General features: G+C 46.8%; 5 protein-coding genes across 5 annotated transcripts, besides 13 other annotated features; 2 read left to right on the top strand and 3 right to left on the bottom strand.

Annotated features, from left to right (window-relative positions):
- Positions 1-62: 62 nt before the first annotated feature.
- Positions 63-87: a microsatellite.
- Positions 88-168: 81 nt separating this feature from the next.
- Positions 169-2226, bottom strand: PVX_122670 (ubiquitin carboxyl-terminal hydrolase, putative; the record flags this gene model as incomplete). Its single annotated transcript, XM_001617047.1, has 1 exon — positions 169-2226. The coding sequence occupies one exon, from the start codon at positions 2224-2226 to the stop codon at positions 169-171; it is 2058 nt and encodes a 685-aa protein (XP_001617097.1).
- Positions 2227-2596: 370 nt separating this feature from the next.
- Positions 2597-2667: a microsatellite.
- A 1061-nt stretch (positions 2668-3728) lies between these two features.
- Positions 3729-3766: a microsatellite.
- A 408-nt stretch (positions 3767-4174) lies between these two features.
- Positions 4175-4196: a microsatellite.
- Positions 4197-4383: 187 nt separating this feature from the next.
- Positions 4384-4405: a microsatellite.
- Positions 4406-5327: 922 nt separating this feature from the next.
- On the top strand, positions 5328-8477 carry PVX_122665 (hypothetical protein, conserved; the record flags this gene model as incomplete). Its single annotated transcript, XM_001617046.1, has 2 exons — positions 5328-6700; positions 7037-8477. Exons 1-2 carry the CDS (start codon positions 5733-5735, stop codon positions 8475-8477), a joined length of 2409 nt encoding a protein of 802 aa, XP_001617096.1. The 5' UTR covers positions 5328-5732.
- An 808-nt stretch (positions 8478-9285) lies between these two features.
- Positions 9286-9337: a microsatellite.
- Positions 9338-9697: 360 nt separating this feature from the next.
- PVX_122660 (hypothetical protein, conserved) lies at positions 9698-11635 on the top strand (the record flags this gene model as incomplete). The annotated part of the gene is made up of 7 exons (XM_001617045.1): positions 9698-9859; positions 10130-10275; positions 10462-10551; positions 10726-10892; positions 11034-11088; positions 11250-11355; positions 11480-11635. The coding sequence occupies 7 exons, from the start codon at positions 9698-9700 to the stop codon at positions 11633-11635; spliced, it is 882 nt and encodes a 293-aa protein (XP_001617095.1).
- Positions 10392-10430: a microsatellite.
- Positions 11059-11103: a microsatellite.
- Positions 11636-11675: 40 nt separating the features above from the next.
- On the bottom strand, positions 11676-14205 carry PVX_122655 (hypothetical protein, conserved; the record flags this gene model as incomplete). Its single annotated transcript, XM_001617044.1, has 3 exons — positions 11676-13079; positions 13258-13844; positions 14038-14205. 3 exons carry the CDS (start codon positions 14203-14205, stop codon positions 11942-11944), a joined length of 1893 nt encoding a protein of 630 aa, XP_001617094.1. The 3' UTR covers positions 11676-11941.
- Positions 11857-11881: a microsatellite.
- Positions 14206-15586: 1381 nt separating the features above from the next.
- PVX_122650 (cholinephosphate cytidylyltransferase, putative) lies at positions 15587-18764 on the bottom strand (the record flags this gene model as incomplete). Its single annotated transcript, XM_001617043.1, has 3 exons — positions 15587-18144; positions 18355-18427; positions 18729-18764. 3 exons carry the CDS (start codon positions 18762-18764, stop codon positions 15587-15589), a joined length of 2667 nt encoding a protein of 888 aa, XP_001617093.1.
- Positions 16754-16794: a repeat region.
- Positions 17057-17162: a microsatellite.
- A 486-nt stretch (positions 18765-19250) lies between the features above and the next one.
- Positions 19251-19308: a microsatellite.
- Positions 19309-19402: 94 nt separating this feature from the next.
- Positions 19403-19424: a microsatellite.
- Positions 19425-20471: the final 1047 nt, after the last annotated feature.

The raw sequence follows: 20471 nt of genomic DNA, 5'->3' as shown, positions 1-20471 counted from the left end.
AGGGGGAGGATCTCCTCACATATTTTACGCCGCATACATGAACTAGATGCGATGGGGCTGGGGGTGACGGGGAGAGCTAAGTTGTGGGGAAGCGGTCGTCAGGCAAACACTAACTGTAAGGGGAAACAAGGAGGGGACGCCGCTCTGCGAGCCACACCGCCGCACCACCTAGGGGAGCTCCCCGTTGAGCTGCACATCCTGGCGCTGATACAGCTGCACACAGGACTCGGGCAGGAGAACCAGCTGCGGTAAAACGGTAATCACGTGCAGGTCCTCCATCTCATACCACTCATTCGACGCCTGGTTGAGGACATGGATTTTGTAAGTGCCACTGCTGACCGAGCCGCTGTGGAAAATGTTGGCAATTAAATTGTACTTGGTCACGGGGTTCTTCTCCAGGTAATCTTCATGTACGTAATCCTTCATGTCTAAATTTTTTATAACAAAATTAACAATGGTGCCATTTTTTTCAACAAAAAAATTGTTGCGGGAAAACCTCTTAATGGTAAAGACTAAATATTTGGGCAACTTGGAAATGATTAAAGTGCTGGGCTCCGATTTTTCATTTAAAAAGGACTCCGTTTCTCCATCGAATTTTGTTAATAACTCGAAAATGGATACCTGCGGAATGATGTTACTTTCTGTTGTGCTTTTAAAAATGGGTGGGTTGGGTAACTTCAGGGAGAGAGTTCTGAATGGAATTTTTTCCGTCACGTAATTTTTTTTTCCGTTCAATTCTTCCCCCTCAGCTGGGTCTATATCGTCTTCGTCGTCCTCATCACTGACGTCATCCTCTTCCCCCTCTTCATTATCCAAGTGGTGAGAAAATTTGGCATCTTCACGTGCATTCCGCTCACTGTACGTGTCGTTTTGTTCCCTCTTTTTTGTATTATGGGCACTGTTCATATGGTCATCTCCTTCCGAGCGTTTTTTTTTTTTTTTTTTTTTCTTCGTTTTGACGATTAGCTCCCCATCAAAGCAGTAGTCGATAATGTTTACCTTGTGGTACTTCCATTTTTTTTTTTTTTTTTTTTTTTTTTTCCTCTTCCTTTTCGTTGCTGCATCCATGCCGGGGGCAGCCTCTTCCGACGTGTGCGACTCGCTGGAGGAGGACAGCATGGAGTTCAGCTGCGAGAGGTGGTGCCCAGGCAGGATTTTGCCTCCTTCGTCCTCTTCGTCTTCCTCGCCTTCCCCGCCTTCTTCTTCCCTTTGTTCGCTTCCACCCCCGTGGGCAACCTTCCTCTTCTTGGCGGCCTTCCCCTTCACGCCCTTCCGCAGCGCCCGCTCCTCATACCTATGTATTTTACTAATTAGCCAGAGGAAAAAGTCCAGCGGGTCGTTTTGGGACCCAATTTTGAAGTTCTTCTTGGACTCAATGCCCACAGTTTGTAAAAACTCATGGGGAGAAACAACCCCCTTGAAATTTCGAGGGTTATAAATCTTCTTAATCAGCTCAGATAAAGAGGAAATGATATTTTTGGCCATATACTTCTTCGTTTCGAACACTAAAAAAAAGTTGCGCAATGGGATGATGCTGCACACAAGCTGAATGATCACATTGCAGTAGTCAGTGTGTTTTAAATTATTGAGGCCTACAAAGCCAGGAAAGAAATCTGCCCCATCTAGCGATTTTCCCAAAATGGAATTGCGACAAATGTATTCCACTTGTTCTACAGTATACATTGGTTTTAAAAAATATTTTATATCATTTAGAGAAGCATCTTCTATTTCGTAATTTTCTGGGAGGCAACAAGTTTTGCAGCTCTCCAGATTGATGAAGACGTAATGGTTTTTTTCCAGAGCGTGTGTGTAGGCGTAGGTCCCTTTTCCTATTCCTTGGAAGTACATTCCGCAGACTAGACATGCGTATACGTGCAGGTTGGACATGCTGATGCTGCACAACTTTTCGAAGTCAAAGTCGAGGAGGTTCCTGTTGATGGTACGCAGGTACGGGCACACCCTGCCCCTCCCCCTGCCCGCGCCCCGCGGGACCAGCCGCGCCTCCGCGGAGTTGCTTACACTGGTTGGGCTGGTTGGACTGGTTGGACTGGTCGGGTTTGTCGCGGTTGTCGCGGTGGCCTGTTCTGCCCCCTCCCCCTCGCCGTCTTGGTCCACTTGCTCCACCTCCTCCACCCCCCCCGAGTAACTCTCCTTTTTCTTCCCCCCCCGCTTGTTCCCCGCGTGTGCCTTGTCACCGGGGTTCTTCTTTCTCGCTTTCTTCTCCATGGCTACACGTATGTATGCCACCTGCACGTGCGATGCGGGTGTGCACTAGGGACGCACTTGGCGCTGTTCATTTGGGCTTTCCCCAGAGTGCCGCCCTCTGATCATCTCTACCGGGCTACCCCTGCAGCTGCGCGTGCGACATGCGAGTAGGCTCATGGAGCGGGGAATTCCACCGCGCGGCTATTTCAGCAAAGAGCATGCACGTATGTACTTATACGTGTATATATGTATGTATGTACTTATTTATGTATTGTTCTTTTTTTTTTTTTTTTTTTTTTCGAACGACGCGTGGGTATCAAGGGGCCCACGAACAACCGCTCCCTGGGGAACAAATTATGTGCCTTCGCTTTTACTTATTTTTTTTTCTCCCTTTTTGTAACATTTTCACCATTTCGTTTGCCACTGCACCATCTTTCCACCGCAAGTTCAGCGCGACGTGCACCGCTCTGTGGGAGTGACGCCAATTCAAACGTGCTGCTTAAGGGGGGAAGTCAAAAGGGGGGGTTCGAAAAATATGGCAAGGGTGGAGCGGCGCTGGATGGCGGTTTGCCGAAAAAAATAAAAACTAATTGTTCCGCATTGTAATCTGCCCACAGCAGCCATAAAGCCAGTGGGTCACTCCGTTGCGAAGATGCGAAACGGGGCAGTACTTACAATAACTACAAGTTGGGAAGGAACAAAAGAGGCACCCCACTGGATGAGAGAATAGGAGAAGAAGGAGCCCTTCACACCAGGTGCTTCTAAGCGGACATGATCGATTTTTTTGTAACCCCCCCTCCCCTATTTGTGCAACTACCCTTTCGATGTACAGTTCGTTTGTACCGCCGCTTAGCAGTTAGGGTTGCCCTTCAAATCTTAGGTACACGTAAGGCCATTTGCACGTATCTACGCACATCCGTACGCATGGGTATATGTGCGATTGCTTCTATCCTTGGCTACCAAGCGACAAAGCATAGGGGGCACATACGTACGTGGGCTCTACTCCCCCACTTTTGCAAAACGAAGCGCGCATCACCGTAGAGGTTAACATGGTGTAGTATTCCAGCGTACGTTCCATTCGGATGCCCCTCCTGCAGAACACATTTAGGGGCATCCTTCACATTTGGTAATAAAAATGACATGTACAAAGTCCAGATGGGTTACCACCCACATGGTTACATTAAAAAGGTGACTGCTTTTCCAACGTTTGCCTTCTGACGAACCGCACAGTTTCCCCTTTTTGGGAAAGTGTTGCATTGTAAGGGAGCTGCGTGGTAACAAGTGGGTGGAACTACCTTTTAAAGGGGTGCGCCCGCCACCTCTGCGAGTTACGCATATGTATTTTTTAACGGCACTCTGCGGGGGGTATCCATGTGGGGATATACAAACGGGGCAATATACATATATATATATATATATTTTTTTTTTTTTTTTTTTCTTCTTTTTTGGCCCATATGACCCACTGGGTGATGCGCACTTTGGGAGGTTTACCAAAAAAGAGAAAAAAAAAAAGTCGGTGTTGCCTGGGTGGCGGAGACGCTCTGGGAAGTAGGCCTGCCAAAGCGCTGTCTTAGCTTTAAAAGGCCGCGAAGGAGGAACGACCATTTTGAGTTTCCACGTAGAGCGGCACGACGTGCACATGAGTATGCATGTACATATACCTGTCCGCGTTACTGAGAACACTTCGCTCCTACCACATGAGCGTGCAGAAACGGTCTGAAATGATGCAAACGGAATTAGAGGGTCACCCTTTTCTTCCGTTCGATGGGATAGGTACACATATGCAAGCCTACATGTGTGTACTCTCGGCGACGCGTAAAAAGTGCTCACTTGGCATTACCTGCTACGCAGGAAGAACAACGTAAATAAAAAGCATATCCTGTGCAGTTTCGAAGGGTGAAAAACATTTTCATTTCAGTGCCTTTACAAAATGGAAAAAAAAAACTACTAAAGTGCCTCCATACTCCTCCCAACGTGAACCACGTTGTGTGGTTTTGCGAATATTTACATGTAGGGACAGGTGTATGTGCGACTCGATAAATTATTTGTACGCGCTGGGAGTGTACTTATTTATTGGGGTGGAGGAAAAAAAAATGCCACTTTAATCTGATCAATCTGCTTTAAAAAAAAAAAAAAAACTGCTCGCATGGGAGGAGAAGTTTAACAAATTGGAAGCGCATTTGTGAGGGAATTACCCAACGAGGCGTTTTCTCGAAAAATTGAAAAAAAAGCGCCAAAGTGGGAGTTATACTTCCCCCCGCACTGTGCATATTTACATGTACAAAAAAAAGTACGCGCAAGGCGTGGCGTCAAGCGCTCCCAAGCTTGACCGCCTACGATGATATTTGCCTTGGCCAAAAAAAAAAAAAAATCGCAAAAATGCGAAGTTGCTAAATTGCAAGTTGCCGAGTGGGGCACCTCACCTTGAGTAACATTTGCTCAACGAGAACATGCCACAAAATTAACATAAAGCAACCTGATGAACAGAACGATGGAGGAATTGTGAAAGTTGCTTTTTCGCGCTTTTTTGCCCTGCCCTACTGCGTATGCAGCGCGTATATAATGTATACACGCATGGGCGGAGAAAGGCAAACCAAACCACCTCAGGCCGAAATGGAAGCCGCGCCCAGCATGTGCATACATACATGCATACAACGTACAGCATCGTATAAGCAATTTTTTAAGGCCTCGTTCATCTCATCCGCGTGGGCTAATGTCGCCGTGCTGCGATGTAGGCCATATGGAGGAACATGAAGAGGAAAAAAAAAAAAAAAAAAAAAAAAAAATAAATAAATAAATAAATAAATAAATAAATAAATAAATAAATAAAACACTCATTAAGAGTGAACCTTTTTGATTTCACGCCCCCCGCGCGAATGCCTGCGCAACCCATTTTGTTTGATTTCTGAAAAGAGGAAAGTGACCCACCTAAAGGGGACTCCCGGTCATTTGATAAGGCGGCGCGGGCGAGAAGACACAGACACGTGGTGGGTAGGCGGTTTGGCAGATTGGCTGCTAGCCGATTTACGGATTGGCCGCCTGACCGAGTAAGCAACCGCCATATCGCTACGCCGCTGCAACGCGGAACCGGTTGAGAGAGGAAGGGGGCGCCGCAAAGCCAATGCCACCACGTGGGCCCTGCCCCGAAGCAACCCTCATCCTGTGCATGCGCAAAGAATAGGGCTGCTTGATCAAGCGGCGTGGCAGCAAGGATAGTACGAAGCAACACATGGGAATCCCCTTCCCGTTTGTAAAAAAAAACATTGCAACCATTTTTGAAAAGTCTGAACGAATTTGTTCACCTCCCTGTGGGGTTGCTCATCGGTGTGTAGAAGGGGGAGAGCAAATTGGGAAGTGCGCAAAAGAATAGTAGTGGAGGCACTGCATAGAATATAGACAGGCAAGCGCTTTCGCGAATTGGACGAGCCAGCGAAGGGGGGAGGACGCCCCCCCCAGCAGCGTGAAGAAGAAAACTTCTCATTATACGAAGCGGCCGCAAATTGCGCAACCCCTCTGCGTGTGCACCAATGACGAAGGGAACGGCGGGGAGCCAACCAGGCAAACCCGCGAAGAACAAACCCATCCTGCTGAACAAGAAGCTGCTGATCGTGAAGTCCAACGAAGACATCAAGAAGTTGATCAAAAAGGAAAATCCGACGGAGGAAGAAGTGAACGAATTGAAAGCACAACTGGAAAGTAGCGAACAAAAAACGGAAAAAAAAAAAAAAAAAAATATTGTAATTCCAAGATTTAAAATATGCGAAGATGATGAAACGTATACAAGTAAATTAAAAATATTTGAGAAGCCCCCTCACTACATCAGGTACGAACTTTACAAAGACCAAGTGACAGGAATTAAGTTAACAGATGGGTCCATTATCCACTACGATTTGTTAAAGGAGGATGAACTCTTTCTACAAAGTCTTAATGCGTACATAAACATCCAAGTGAATGATGAAGACTTCTGCAAGTTAATCGATAAGTTTGAAAAGTTGACAGGCTACTCAGAAAATAAAGAAGAAATAAATTTGAAGGATGCCATAAAAGCAGCAGCTGATTTGAAAATCACTCTCAAGAGTAACGTTGTTAAGGATATCCATACGTACTGGAAGAGTAAGAGGAAAAGACTGGGAAGGCCACTGCTCCGAATGTTTTGGAACAACTCCCAAAATATTTTGCCACACTATTCAGTGTTCAGATCAAGGGTGAAAGAAAAAATGACTCTGAGGAAGCACAAGAAGAAGAACAGCGAAATTATTTTGAAGATGCAGGAACTTATAGAAGATTTTAGGCGACTCGATCGAATATTACGCAAAATGAAGCAGAGGGATGAGAAGAAGCTACTCCTACTGCAGCTGAACTCCATCCTCTTCGATCAGAGGAAAAACGAAATAAAGGACAAGACGTACGTCTGCCCCATGTGGAACTACTTTAAGGATTACAAGATGGAGAAGATTTACAAAAAGCTTAAGAAGGACAAGTACTACAAGAGCTTGTACGGCGGCCATCAAGATGGCGGTCATCAGGATAGCGGTCATCATGGGGGCAGTCATCAGGATAGCGGCCATCATGGGGGCAGTCATCATGGGGGCGGTCATCATGGGGGCAGTCATCATGGGGGCGGTCATCATGGGGGCAGTCATCATGGGGGCGGTCATCATGAGAGTGGCCACCATGAGAGCGGCCATCACAAGAGCCGCCATCACGCGAAGAGTCATCACTCGCATCACTTGCATCACTCTCACCACGCGTACCACTCGCACCACGCTTACCGTTCTCACCACTCTCACCACTCGCACCGCGCGCACATCCACAACGACTCCCTCGTCAGCAGGAAAATAAACAAACGGGCAAAGAGCCAAGGGCTCTGCGAGCAAATGAACGTGCTCAAAATAAATAAAAGTGAATACAAAAATGTGGTGCTCGTTAAGAGAAGAGGGAGAAGCAACCGAATATGGGTCGACCGAAAGTTCGTAAACGAGTTGAATAGCGAAGATATTAACTGCTGCGATTTGTCGTACACCTTTAACGATTTCGTGGAGGCCTCTCTAAATTTAAAAAAAAATTACGAAGAGGACTTGTGCAACTACATCTCCGGAAGGCAGAAGCATATTCCCATCAAGCTGGGCATCAAAAGCGGCGACATTAAAAATTTGGACTCGAACTTTTTTAGCAACCAGCGAAATGGGGAGCAGCAGCCGGGGGGGGACGGCGCGGGGGTGGCCGCTGCAGAGATTGGCACCGCAGAGATTGGCACTGTGGGCACTGTGGACACTTCCACCGCGGGGATTGCCACCTCTGCATTCGGCGACGGAGGCATCCTCTTCGAGAAGTACGAAGAAATGAAAAGGGAGAAAAAAAAGAGGAAAAGAAAGAAAGACCCCCAAAATGCTGCCGATGCTGCCGATGCTGCCGATGCCGCTAATACCGCCAATGCCGTGGCGAGCACCTCGTGCGACCCCGTCAACGCCTTTTCCCCCCAACCAGTGGAAGACGAGTCAGCCGCCTCGCACAGGTATGCGAACGTTACCACGGGCGCATCTGCGGAAGGAAGCCATAACTACCTGGACTACCCCTCAAACTGTAACAACCAAACGGAAGAGAGCAGATTTTCTAATTTCATGTGCAGCAAAGAGGACGCAGAGTTAATAGGGAGTAGCTCCCTGTGGGGAAAGTACCACGCGAATACGAATGATGCATCTAATGGGAAATCAAAGCCCTATGAAGATGACTCACCATACGCTCTGATGAGTCTTTCAAACGATAAGGTGGAGAGTGCCCTGAATGAATCCAAACTTATAAGCAATGCAGATGCGAACAATAAAAATGAAAGTGCCAATTCGGTTCACAGCAGTGAGCAGGCAAGTTACAACAAAGCGCTCTTTCAGTTTGACGATTTGATAAACCCTCAGCTCAATAGGGACAATTACATTTTCTGTTTGAGCAAATATGCATGTGTACAGAAGCGCATTTTATTTTACCTTGAAAATATGCTTAACTTTGATACCTTTAATTTTAAGAGCAAGAAAAGGGAAACCGGCGCAAGTGCGCCTCAGGGCGGTCCCAGCTCTGCGGCGCCGGCGGAGCTTCCCCCGGACGGGGAGAACGTGGACGCGGTGCGAGAAGCAGAACCGCCAGATGTGCAAGCGGTCCAAGCGGTCCAAGCGGCGGTCGCCTCGGTGGAGCCGAGTGATAAGCCAGAAGGAGGAGGGGTCGAGGCCGGCGTGCCTGACCCAGCTGAGGTACCAAAAATCGACCCTCATAACAAGTAGTATCCCCTTTTGTATGCGCCCGTGGGAGATTACCTCATTTTTGTGTGCGCGGGGATGGTACCTCCCCATAGGGATTGCCTAACCCATGTGAAAAGAACCAAGGTGAAGTTCCCCAGTGAATAATTTGCATAGCAGCCGGTGACTCCTTTGTCGCCGCCCCCACTGTAAAATATCCCCCGTGTTATTTACCACGTGTGCGTTATTCCCTGTTCTGTAACAGTTTTCTTTTTTTTTTCCTCCTGTTTTTCCCTCTTTTTTCCCCCCTTTTTTTGGTGTCGTCACGGGGAGAAGTCACCACATATGGCGCTTTATCCGCTTGTCGATTTGAACCCCCTCTCAATTTTTAAGATTGACCATGGGTATATATCTGCGTGGCTCGAAAAAAAAAAAAGTGTTGATGCCCCATAAAGGGGCCCCCGCCACATGTGCGACCATGCGGGTGGTAACTTTTCGAGCCATCTCCCTTTTTAATTGCCACAATCTGAGGTGTGGCACCTCTCAAAGCGCAAACGTTTTGCATTCCTCCCCCCCCATCGTTTTTGTAACCCCCCTTTAGTGAACTCATTTTAACTTAGCCGAAATTTTTTTTAAATGATGAACGTGAATTGTTGAGCAGGGCAATTTGTTGTGCGTGTGGTAGGGCAGATCTGTTTTGCAGTGGTCAGGCCGCAGTACCCCCCAAGGTGAACGCTCCAGAGGGTGTAGTGGAGCTGTTCCTACTTTATTTTACCTTTGTAGTTGCACTAAAAAGGGGGGGCGCATCCCCAAATGAACACCGCTTCTCGGCGAACAAAATTAGTCCCACCAGAAGGAACAATGCACATGGGCGCGACAAAAAGAGGCGAGCTCCCATACCTGCGCGTCTGCAAACCGTTTCAACCGAATTTATTCCCCGCACGACATTGTGAGGGTAAAACTGCCTTCCACCTCCAATCGCTCTTTTAAGTGACCAAACTGATTTTGCATAACTTTATGAATTCGCAGAGGAGCGTACGCGCCTTATGGGCATGCGGCGATTGGCCAGCCGAATGTTCGCAGTAGGTACCACAAAGGCAGCAAAATGGGTGAGAGGAAATTTTGCTGCTGAGTAAAGCTCCATACGAAGTGGTACACTGGCCATAGCAGGGGTAGTGTACTTCCTTGCGATGTCCCCACCTTCCACCCCCCCTTTTTTTTGCTACCCCTTTTTCATTATATCCCTTTAAGAATAAAAAAAAAAAATGAAAAAGCCTCTTTTGCCAAACTTGGGGAGAAAAAACGAAAATGTAGAAAGCTTGGGCAAAATCAGCTCCATGATAAATCACATGAAATTGATTGACGACAGTCTGAAGAATTTATTTTTATGTGAGGATGACTTGAATAGCCATGACGCCTTTTTGTTGGTACGTCCTCAGTGCGGGTCACGTTGAGTGGGCTGTTCGCTCTTTTGCGTAGGCGGTTACGGGGAAAGCAATATGCAATGTTAGCCCAGCGGGGGGGTAACCTGCCCGCCTTTCCCCAGTTACTCCCCCCTGTGTGCAGAACGTCTCGGCAGGCACACCTACATTGGGGAGGCCCTCCTGAGAACACACGCTCTGATGGGGCAGAAATGACTCGTTCGTTCGTACCCCTCCTGAGACCTTATCCGTCTGCGTTCCCCCCACTGCTCGCAGTTTCGAGGAAAAGTTGCGAAGAGAATTGTCCACTACTCCAGCCTGGCCGCGGAATGCAAGGACAAGATCCTCTGCGCCGAGGCGTCCGATGAGGACGTGGAGGACGTCCGGCAGCAGTTCGAGTTCCACCAGGGGAATGTGCAAAGGTGAGGCGGCGAAGCGAGGCTAGAAGTGAGAAGTGAGAAGTGAGAAGCGAAACTAAAAGTGAAGCGATCATTTCTTTCATTTTATGGAAGGCCGAACGTTTCGGTCAACTCCCTTTCCGCGCTCACCCCATTTGTGCATCATGCTCACCCCGTTTGTGTGCATTGCTCACCCCTCCCCCCCAAAAGGTACAAGAACAAGCTGAGCATCTGGTGGAACAAAAAGGGGAAGGACTACCACCGCCTATGCATGAATGAATTTCTGACCAAGCGTAAAAGGTACAGAGCATGTCTCATCGTAGGGGGTGGTGGGGAATCACCTGCCACTCGATTTTACCATGATGGGGAGGCGGAACTGACGCATATATGCCCCATATGGTACTTGCCCAACTGTACGTAACTGCAAAAGGGTTTTTTTTTGCCGCATTTATCCCCACGCCTCCTTCCTTGTAGTGACGACCATGGGACATTCTCAGAGTCAGCAGAGAAAAAACAAACGGATGCAAATTTAAAAGACACGAAGCAAATGATGATTGAAGAAATCAACAGAATGAAGAGCGTCAGATCGGAGTTACTCGAGTCGTCCCACAAATTGAGGAAGCAGGACCAAATATTTAACAGTAATGATACGGCGGGGGAAAAAAAAAAAAAAAAAAAAAAAACGCAAGTGCACAAGTGCATACAAAGATTCGCATTTGTGACAAAGCTGCGAAGGGGTGTTACACATGTGGCCGCTTCTTCTTTTTCTCCCCCCCTGGCAGTGTTCGAGTCGAAAATAAAATCCAGCACGCAGCTGTTATTCTCTTTAAAAAAAAAGTAACCACGTTTTTTATTTAATTACAAATGGGTAATTTTCCCTTTGGGAAAGTATACCAGCGCATATCAATTTGTTTCTCGTGTGTGCACTTCGTATTTTTTCCTGTCCTGTAGACCCATTTTTCACGCTACCTTTGCCCCCAATTCACCCCCTTTTTCAGGGCACAAAACGACACGCGATACGTGTGGTATTCCTTTTTCTTCTTTCTGAGTGTGTGCTCGTATATTATCCTGCGTAGGCTGGGGGTGATCTGGGCCCTCCTAACGGTAATAAGAGAGACACCCTCGCAGGGATGACCATCGTCCGATCGTTCACCACGAGTGACGTGGAGTAACCGCGCCGAACGAAGAGCAACAAAACGGTGAGTGATGACTCTTCCCCTTTTTGCAGGTCATCAAATTGATGCTTTCAATGGTGCTCTACGTGGTCAAATTAGCGTTGGGCATGTTTCTTTTTGTTAAGAAGGGCAATGAGGAAAAGGGCGCAAGTGGGGAAGACGATTTGGGGAAAATCGATGTGCCCATTCCAGTTACAACTGAGTTGTGAAGTGACATCACGGGGGAAGGAGGAGGAGGAAGATCCCACAGGGAGACCAAAGTGAAGCAGTCAGTGAGGATGCAACGTGGGAGAGAGTTACTCTCGACAAATGGTCACCAGAACGGATGAGCGTCCCCCCAAATTGGGAACAAAACGAGCACCTCGAACGCTATGCCGGGGTAACATGCTCATCAGAGAATTGTGGAGCGGCACGTGCGTACCTGCTCATTGGAAGAATGAAGGGTGAGCGGTATCTACCCAAATGTTGGGAGTCCCTCCTTTTCTTCTTTTTTTTTTTTCCTCTTTTTTCTGTGCCTATTCAAGCGTGGAGCGATTTTTCTCCGCGCCCTGCGCGAGCTGCTCAACTTTGAACGTGTCGAACGCGGCGTGGCCGTGCTCAACGAAAAAACCGACTCTGCCAGAGTTGAAATAATTCTCCCCGCGCAGAGAAAACAATTGGACGCCATCAAGGGATACGCTGAGGTTGCCCCTTTCGCCCGTGTCCCTGACGAGCAAATGATGCCTTTGAAACGAATTGATGCTTTTTACATAGGCATTTTTTAGGACCGTTTCGATATTATTTTTTTTCTTCTTCAAAATGGCTTCCCTATTAGTACTTGAAATGGTTAATGTGTACATGCTATCCCTATTGTCATATCTAAAGAGGAGTCCCGCTTCCGTATCGTTTTCGATTTTAATGTAGGAAGATATGCTGATCGAGTTACATAAGTTCTTTCTATAAATCAGTGCCGAGTTGACCACAGCAGATTTGTAGTTGTTGCGAAATATTATTCTTTTTATTCCAAACTGGGATAGCACTTTCCAGTTGTTTGAGGCCTCTCTACTATCGCTTATCCAATCGGTTAGGCTAAAATTTTTTCCCCTATACTCCTCACAGGAGTTGAGCGCCATTTCGTTGGGGGAGCCACTAGGGATGGTAACCCCTTTGGCATGTCCCGACACGTTCACATCATCGTAATGCGAATTCCATTCGGGGGTGGGATAAACATCATCGGTTTGTTCTTCCTCCTCATAATCGTCGTAGTCTCTGCTGCTATAAGGTATGGTGTATACACTGAGGTCATCTCTACTCTCCCTATTGGAGAAACGGTAAGAATTTGCCACCGATGCTGTGGAGATGTCTTTCTTGTCTGGGGTTACCAGAGCATGCTTTAGGAGATGTTCAAACTGGAGGGTGCCCGTGAGGAAGTTTCTAAATTCTGCAGTCCCACTTTTGGTGAAGAGGCCCACCTTCCGGTTCGCACCACTTCGAAACGGTCGATCACCATACATGGTAGGGCTTCCTCCTCCATTCCCGCTTATCCCTCTATCGGCGAAATCCACCTCCATCACCTTTTTGTAGTTTAAGAAGACGTTCATTTTGCTCGACACGAATTCGCACATCAAAGTGTTGAAGTCGTTTCTGTCTGCCTCGACTCCTTTGGAAAGTATTCTTCAAAGGTGCCACAATGCAGAAAAAAAAAAAAAAAAAATTTACCAAATGGTTAATGCGAATCGACACGGGGGAGGGTGAACTCCCCACAAAAAAGGGGGCACACTGCAATAAAAGGTCAAAATGTGGAGCGGCTCCTCAACCCGTAAACATTTCCCCACCCGTGAGTGCCACCTACTTGCTGTGGAGGGAGCCGGTCACCTCTTCCACGGAGAGAACCGCCTGCCCATTCAAAAAGGACAATTGGACGAACCTAAAATTGTGAGCATCTACAAAATCGAAAACGATACCAGCAGCTGACTGGTTTATTTGGGGTTGGAGGGAAGAAGCCTTCTGGACCACCTCGACGTTGACGAACCCCTCAGCAATTACGTGGTGTCTTAGGAGCATTATGGATGATGGGTACTTTACATTTGTCATTTCGACTGGCTGTACGATTGAGGTGAAATGCTTCCTCTTCAGGTACTTCCATAACGATTTAAAGTTAAGCAAGTCCACTTGAAGCCAATACTTAGATATAGGGTAATTAAATCTCTCCCTATATGGGTCATATTTTTTGCTCTCCATAATGGTGTATTCTAACTGGTCGATTCTATTTTCATATTCACTTAACATTTTCATGAGCGCATCTTTCGTCACTTCTAATGAGGTAGACAAGTTATGCAGTTTCCCTTTTTGCTCTTCTTGTGTGTCTCCCACGAGACGCATCACGTCTATCAGTTCGTTCAGCTGATAGTCCACTTCATTTGTGAGTTTGTCATTTTGCTTCAGGTGGAGGACCTGTTTGGAGGGGAAGTCAAACGGTTGCCTTTTTTTTTGGAGGTAGCTTTATCAGTGGAGAAAAACGCCTACACAAGCACACACACATGGGGGTACACTTGAAGGATATACAAAAACATTTTTAAGTGAACCTCAGCGGGATGCACCACGGGGGAAGGACTCACTCCGTTTTGCCTACCTGCGCCTCCACCTCATTTTTGTAATTTTCTATCCTGTTGGGCACGATCCGTTCATCGGGGGTCCTGCCTAACCAGGTGAATTCCCCCTTGGCGTTTCTCAAGGCGAACACCTGAGCGCTCTGTCTGAGCAGCAAAGCGATCGCAGCCACCGCCGCTACGGCTTTCATTTCGCGCGGGGGGGCAGGACAAGGGAGAAAAACGTCCAGGTGGTAACGGTAAAACCGTCAAGTTGGTAAGGGGCCAACCGTCGATGTGCTAACCGACAAACCGTCCACGTGTTAACCGACAAATCGCCAAACGTTAGGAAGCGAATCCTCAAAGTTTGGACGAAACAAAATTAACAAAAGGGTCAAAAGGCCCCGCGCTGTTATGCCCACTCCAACAGGTGCAGGGGGGGTGACATTTCGCACGTGCGTAAACAGCAAACGGTGGAAGTGATTTTCTTTTTTTTTATGATACACGTGAGCCGAACGAAGTGTGTATCTCTGCAAAGTGAAAAAGAACAACAGGTGAGTTTATGCCGCCCGTTCGAAACTTATCCAAGCGTCTGCATGAGTTGCTATACAACTGGGCATGAGCGTGGAGGGGGAGAAATAGACAGGCGCCTTCGCGTGTATGTACCCCCCCTGTGAATTGCCAAGCGGAAGTGCGAAAAAAAAGTTGCGTTCGCGGAAGGGGAGAAGTGAAAGAGCGACTCCCCAAGGGGGGTTTCCCCTATTTCTACGCCGCCGTTCTGTTCACCAAAATGAGGAAGCAGCGGATAGCACTCCACTCCTTTCTCCACATCTCCTTTTCTGTCCAAGGAGAAAACAAAACCCCTCCCCAGCTTGCCACTTTTGGGGGCACATTTAAAAGATTTAAATACTCTGCAATTTATGTTGCGCGGGTTAAAAAAAAAAAAAAAAAAAAAAAAAAAATTGGATATACTTGCACACACGATGCGGATGCACATATCACATGGTTGGTCATTTTAATGATTCTCTGGAAGGAGTCAAACGAAGTGTAAACACAATTATGTTTTATGGGATTGATTAATTTGCTTTCTTCATAAGGGATTTAAAAAAAAGGCACAAAAATGGGCATGCACGATGGGGTGGCACAGTGCGGAACAGCATCGCATGGCTAGCAGCTCGAGCGGCGCAAAAGCGGCGCAAACATGGACGCCGCCATGCACACAAAGGGGGCACACACAACGCTGATTTATATAATTTGCTTGAAAAGGGGGAGACGAAAGGGGGGAGAAAGAGAAGAGAATGAGGGGAGGAAGAGGGCAGAATGAGAGGAGAAATAGGAGAGAAGCAGGGGGGCTCTAATTATACACAAAAATAAGAGGCAAACATCAAAGAGGAAGTGTGTTGGCGCGGCGGCGGGCGATCCATGAGACCTCACTATGACGCGAAAATAAACGCATCGTTAAAAAAAAAAAAAAAATTGAAAGCCGCTCGAACGATTATACATAAAGGGACAGCATATATGCGGAAAGGTGGGAACATCCAAACGTGTTATCGAACGGGTCGATTTCGCAAACGAGTTGCCTCCCCTCTCCCCTCAACTGTTGGTTTCTTCATCGAAGACGCTGCTAGCAGAGTCGTACAGCTCGTACTCATTGTCGACGAAGTTTTGGAGCGAAGACAAATAGGACGTTGTGTCAAGTTTGCTTGTAAAATCGTTGATTAATTTGTTAGAAGCGTTTTTCCATATTTTAAATAATTCTTTAAATTTTATTTGGAGGTTTTCAATTCCCTGGTCGAAGTCGGTGCCGAGCGGTTTATCAGTGAGGGTAACCTTGGTCAACTCGTCTGTGACTTTTTCTCCCCACCTGATTAGATTCTTTTTCATTTTAATTGACTGCGCTTTTGTGACGCCTATGTTGAGCTCGTTCGGGTGAATGCCCCTCTGCAACGACCGCTCAATATAATCTTCGTAATTTTTTAAAATCCTGACGATCAAATCCGTGGTGGAGACCCCCTCCGTCCGCTGCGTAGCTCTGAACTTCCCGGCCCTCTTCAGCCAGGCGTATATATCATCACTAGGCTCTTCTATACTGTTCGATTTGTTTTTTTTTTTTTTCTTCTTCTTCTGATTATTCGCGTATGGAATATCATCATGCGCGACAAAGTCAATTTTGTACTTATCCACAAATTCGGGGGTTATGACCCAGGGGCAAGGAGATACAATTTCATCAACCCACCTGACGTGCCTCAACGTTTCGGTTCTCTCTTCCAACGTTTGCACGATTTGCCCTTTGAAAAGCTTCGTCTCATTGTCGCTAGTCACACCTACTATGAGGGTGGTGTTTTCGAACATCTTCTTCGCTTGCTCCAGCTGCTTCATGTGCCCCAGGTGCAGCATGTCGTACACTCCGTCTGCGTAAATTACGATTTTTTTCTTTCCCCTCGCGTTGTTAGCTTCCTCCGATTCCTTCCCTTCCCCCGATTGGTTCACCCCCTGCACACCGTCGCCTTGGCGGTGGCCCTGCCCGGGAACGTGGCTCTGCTTGCCCTTCCTCTTGGGGCACTCCGACGCGTCACTACTCGCAGGCGTGTGGCCCGTGCCCCCACTGGCGCTGCTATAACTACTGCTGTTACTTCGGCTAGTGCCTCCTTCGCTGCAGCTAAAATGGCTCTCCTCTGCAGAGTCTTCCATTTTGCCCTCATTTGATAATTTATTATTACTGGAGTTATTCCTCCTTTTTATTTTCATGAGACTACACTTGCTATCTCCAGAGTGATGATCTGAGCAGCTGTTGTATTCGTCCTTATCGTAGCTGTTACTTTTATGTTCCCTGCAAGAGCTCATTTCATTGGAATTTTTTTCCACCACCCCCTTGTTGGTTATTGCCCCTAAGGGGAAATCCCCTTCATCAATTATATCGTGGTAGGTCGTCTTATTGTACAAATCGTAATCGCTCTTTCGGCTTGCACTACTTACGTTTATTGACTGCTCATTTGGGTTCCCATTGGGGAGGTTTGCCTGAGGGTCGTTCTTCCTATTGGCTTCACTCGAAAGTGATAGCAGTTCATCTGGGCCCAACTTGGCACTCTCACCATGGGTGTGCTTACTTCTGACATTGCTCCCGGTGAGACCTCCCCACCTGCGCCGCTCCTTCAAACAGGCCTCCAACTCAAAACACGTTTCGTAATTATCCATATCGTTGTTATAAGACTCATTGGCCACTCTACTGATTACACCAAACACGTTGGTGACCCTGCTGCTGTCATCATCCTCATCGGCCGAATAATAATACTCATCAATATTGTTAATGGTGTTACTTAGGCTTTTTCTTATTTTTAAATCCTCTTTTACAGTCCTCAGGAAGAAGTTAGAGTCGGATAGGTACATCCCCGAGAGGTTGTCCTTTTTACTTTTTTTCCGGATAATTATAAACATGGGATCAAATGATTTTGCAAAATCTTTTAGGAGCTTTTTCGAATGCTGTCTCCACAGTTTGAATAGTCCGTGCACCTTGTCTCTTATTATGTCAATTCCTTGGTCGAAGTCGGTGCCGAGCGGTTTATCAGTCAGGGTAACTTTCGTCAACTCGTCTGTGACTTTTTCTCCCCACCTAATTAGGTTCTTTTTCATCTTAATTGATTGCGCTTTTGTAACGCCTATGTTGAGCTCGTTCGGGTGGATACCTCTTTGTAAAGACCGCTCAATATAATCTTCGTAATTTTTTAAAATCCTCACAATCAAGTCCGTGGTGGACACCCCTTCTGTCCTCTGCGTGGCTTTGAATTTCCCTGCCCGCTTTAACCACGCATACACATCATTAGGCTCTTCTATACTGTTCGATTTGCTTTTTTTTTTCTTCTTCTTCTTTTGATTATTCGCGTAGGGAATATCATCATGCGCGACAAAGTCAATTTTGTGCTCCTCCATAAACTCGGGGGTGATCACCCAAGGGCACGGGGAAATTATTTCGTCCACCCACCGAATGTGCTTCAACGTTTCCGTCCTCTCTTCTAACGTTTGCACAATTTGGCCTTTAAACTTCCTCGTGTCTATATCACTGCAGACCCCCACGATGAGCGTTACTTCCTTTTCCATTTGCTTCGCTTGCTTCAATTGCCGCATGTGGCCTAAGTGCAGGAGGTCGTATATTCCTGAGTGAAGGGGCGAAAAAGGGGGCGATTAACTCAAATTGTGCATAAAATTATCGCTTACAATTAAGGCTTCTTAGCTGAAAGTGTGTGTGGATGGGGGGGTCCCCTTTGTTGGCTTCCCCCCCCCCGGTGTCACCATCCCGGGTGACGCTATAACGCTGTCACTCTGCAACGATGTGATTCACTTTACTGCAATTTTTTTTTTCTAACCGTCGGCGTATATTCTTACACTTTTTTCATCTTTGCTTTCACTTCCATTTTGAACCTGCTTGGAGTCTTCATTCTGGGAAGGCACAAATGAGTGAGCATTCGTTGGTGCGCATACGTGGGTACGCACGTACGGCAGTACGCATGTAGGCATCTGCCCATGTGCACAGGTGCCCCCCAATAGGCAGTTCTCTCTTCCTTTCTCTCCTCTTAGCAAAAAAGACATCCCACTTTGCGTGGACGTGCAATCGTTCGATGTGAAGTCACGTGGAAAATACTCACTCATTTACGTACGTACGTACGCACGTACACGTGCGCAAAATACATGGGGAGCACCCCGGGGGGATGATCTTCCCCTTTTTCTGCTGCGACCTTACCTCCAAAGTTTGAGCCGAGTTGACCTTAATTATCATTTTATATTAACTCATGATTTTAAAGTTACGGGTGGGTGAAGCAGACAGTGATGGAGCGGCTAGTCATTACAGCGCTAGCGCGGTAGATCGTTACGGTAGCTGCGTCGATGGGGTGGAAACTCCCTTTATCGTATTGGCGCGCAAAACTGGCCGTGCATTCACACGTACATATTTTGCGTGTGCACGCGGTAAGTCAGCAGGTACGCATACAGTTGTCGTACCCGCTCGCAGTGGCCTTCTACAAAATCATGTATACTCGCTGCATATTTTTCTTTTCCCCTTTTATAATGCACAATTTTGCGAAGGGGCGAGGGAGGAGAAAAAAAAAAAAATAAATAAAATAAAGGTGCGGTCTCCTCTCTTCCTTTTCGCAAGCTAGAAAGTGTGTACATGCGTATCAGTGGGTACACATGCATACGTACGTGCGGACATACACACATGCATACGTACGTGCGGACATACACACATGCAGACATGCACACCGGTTGGGGCACATTGTGGCATTTTAAAAGGCGAAAGTCATCCGATGTCCGCCGCTCACCGCTCACCGCAGGCGACGCGTACGTGTTCCGCTATCTACAGTGCTACACGTGCTGTTGGGCATATGTCATGGGAAAAAAAAAATTCTACGGATGCATTTTTCGAAAGAACTGCTGCAGTGCACGAATGGATGGAAAAATAAAAAATGTGTAAAAATAAAATGCTCGTACTTCCTTTAAAATGTGTGGAATGCATACGCATAAGGGGCAGAAAACTGGCTGTTTGCGTTCATGCGTACGAATGAAAGATGCGCATTGCGTTTGTACACAGCGCGTATATGTTATATGCGCGCATATTGCAACGATATGTATGAACGCGCGTACGTTCGTACGTACGTATGTTCGCTGAAGGGAGCGTACACTGCGTTTCCATCCAGAGGGGGCGCCATTAACATGTTTAAAAGGGGAAAGTACGCGCTCGCTTCGAATTTGCGCGTTTTTAAAAAGGGGGAAAAACGTACATATTAGAGCGCGCATACGTACGCATATGTGCGCATATGTACGCAAATACAATTACATGTACGTGACATTCGCGCGCGTGCCGCCAAAGGCATCACATCACGTACGCATACACGTAAACGCTTCGTCAGCTCGTTCGGACAAACAGTAATCAAATTAACAAAAGGTTAAAAATTGCATTTAAAAAACTTTTTAAAAATTAGACTAAAAAAAGTGGGAAAGTAAAAAAAAAAAAAAAGAAAGGGGGTCATTCATCGCGGGCATAAACGTATGCATAGGTAATTATTCACTTATGCAAATGGTTTATGCGTAATGATATGTTATACGCATATGCATACTTAGGTAGTGTATGCGTACGTTATGTCAATTTTAATTTCCCGAGGGGTAAAAACGCAAAAATGCCATTGTAATGAGCAGCTTCCCCGCAAAAATGCCATAGTAAGGAACTGCTTCCCCGCAAAAACTACCCAATGCAATCCTTTGCGCCTTTCATTTTTTGCAAATTTTTCCGTACCTTTTTTTAGCAAGTACAAAAAAAAAATGCTTGCTAAAAGCGTGCATATGCATATACTTATACGTACGTACTTTCACGTATGCCGAGCGTACTACGCACATGTACGCAACCTTGAGCTTGTGCGAACCTTCCCATTTATTTACGCACAACCTACGCCGAATCGGCCGTGTGAAAGCTGCAAAATTGTAGGCGAAA

This window comes from Plasmodium vivax, chromosome 14 (genome assembly GCF_000002415.2).
Source record: "Plasmodium vivax chromosome 14, whole genome shotgun sequence".
NCBI classification, from domain to species: Eukaryota; Apicomplexa; class Aconoidasida; order Haemosporida; family Plasmodiidae; genus Plasmodium; species Plasmodium vivax.
The sequence above is the reverse complement of the archived record's forward strand: the minus strand, read 5'-3'. Positions and strand labels throughout refer to the sequence as shown.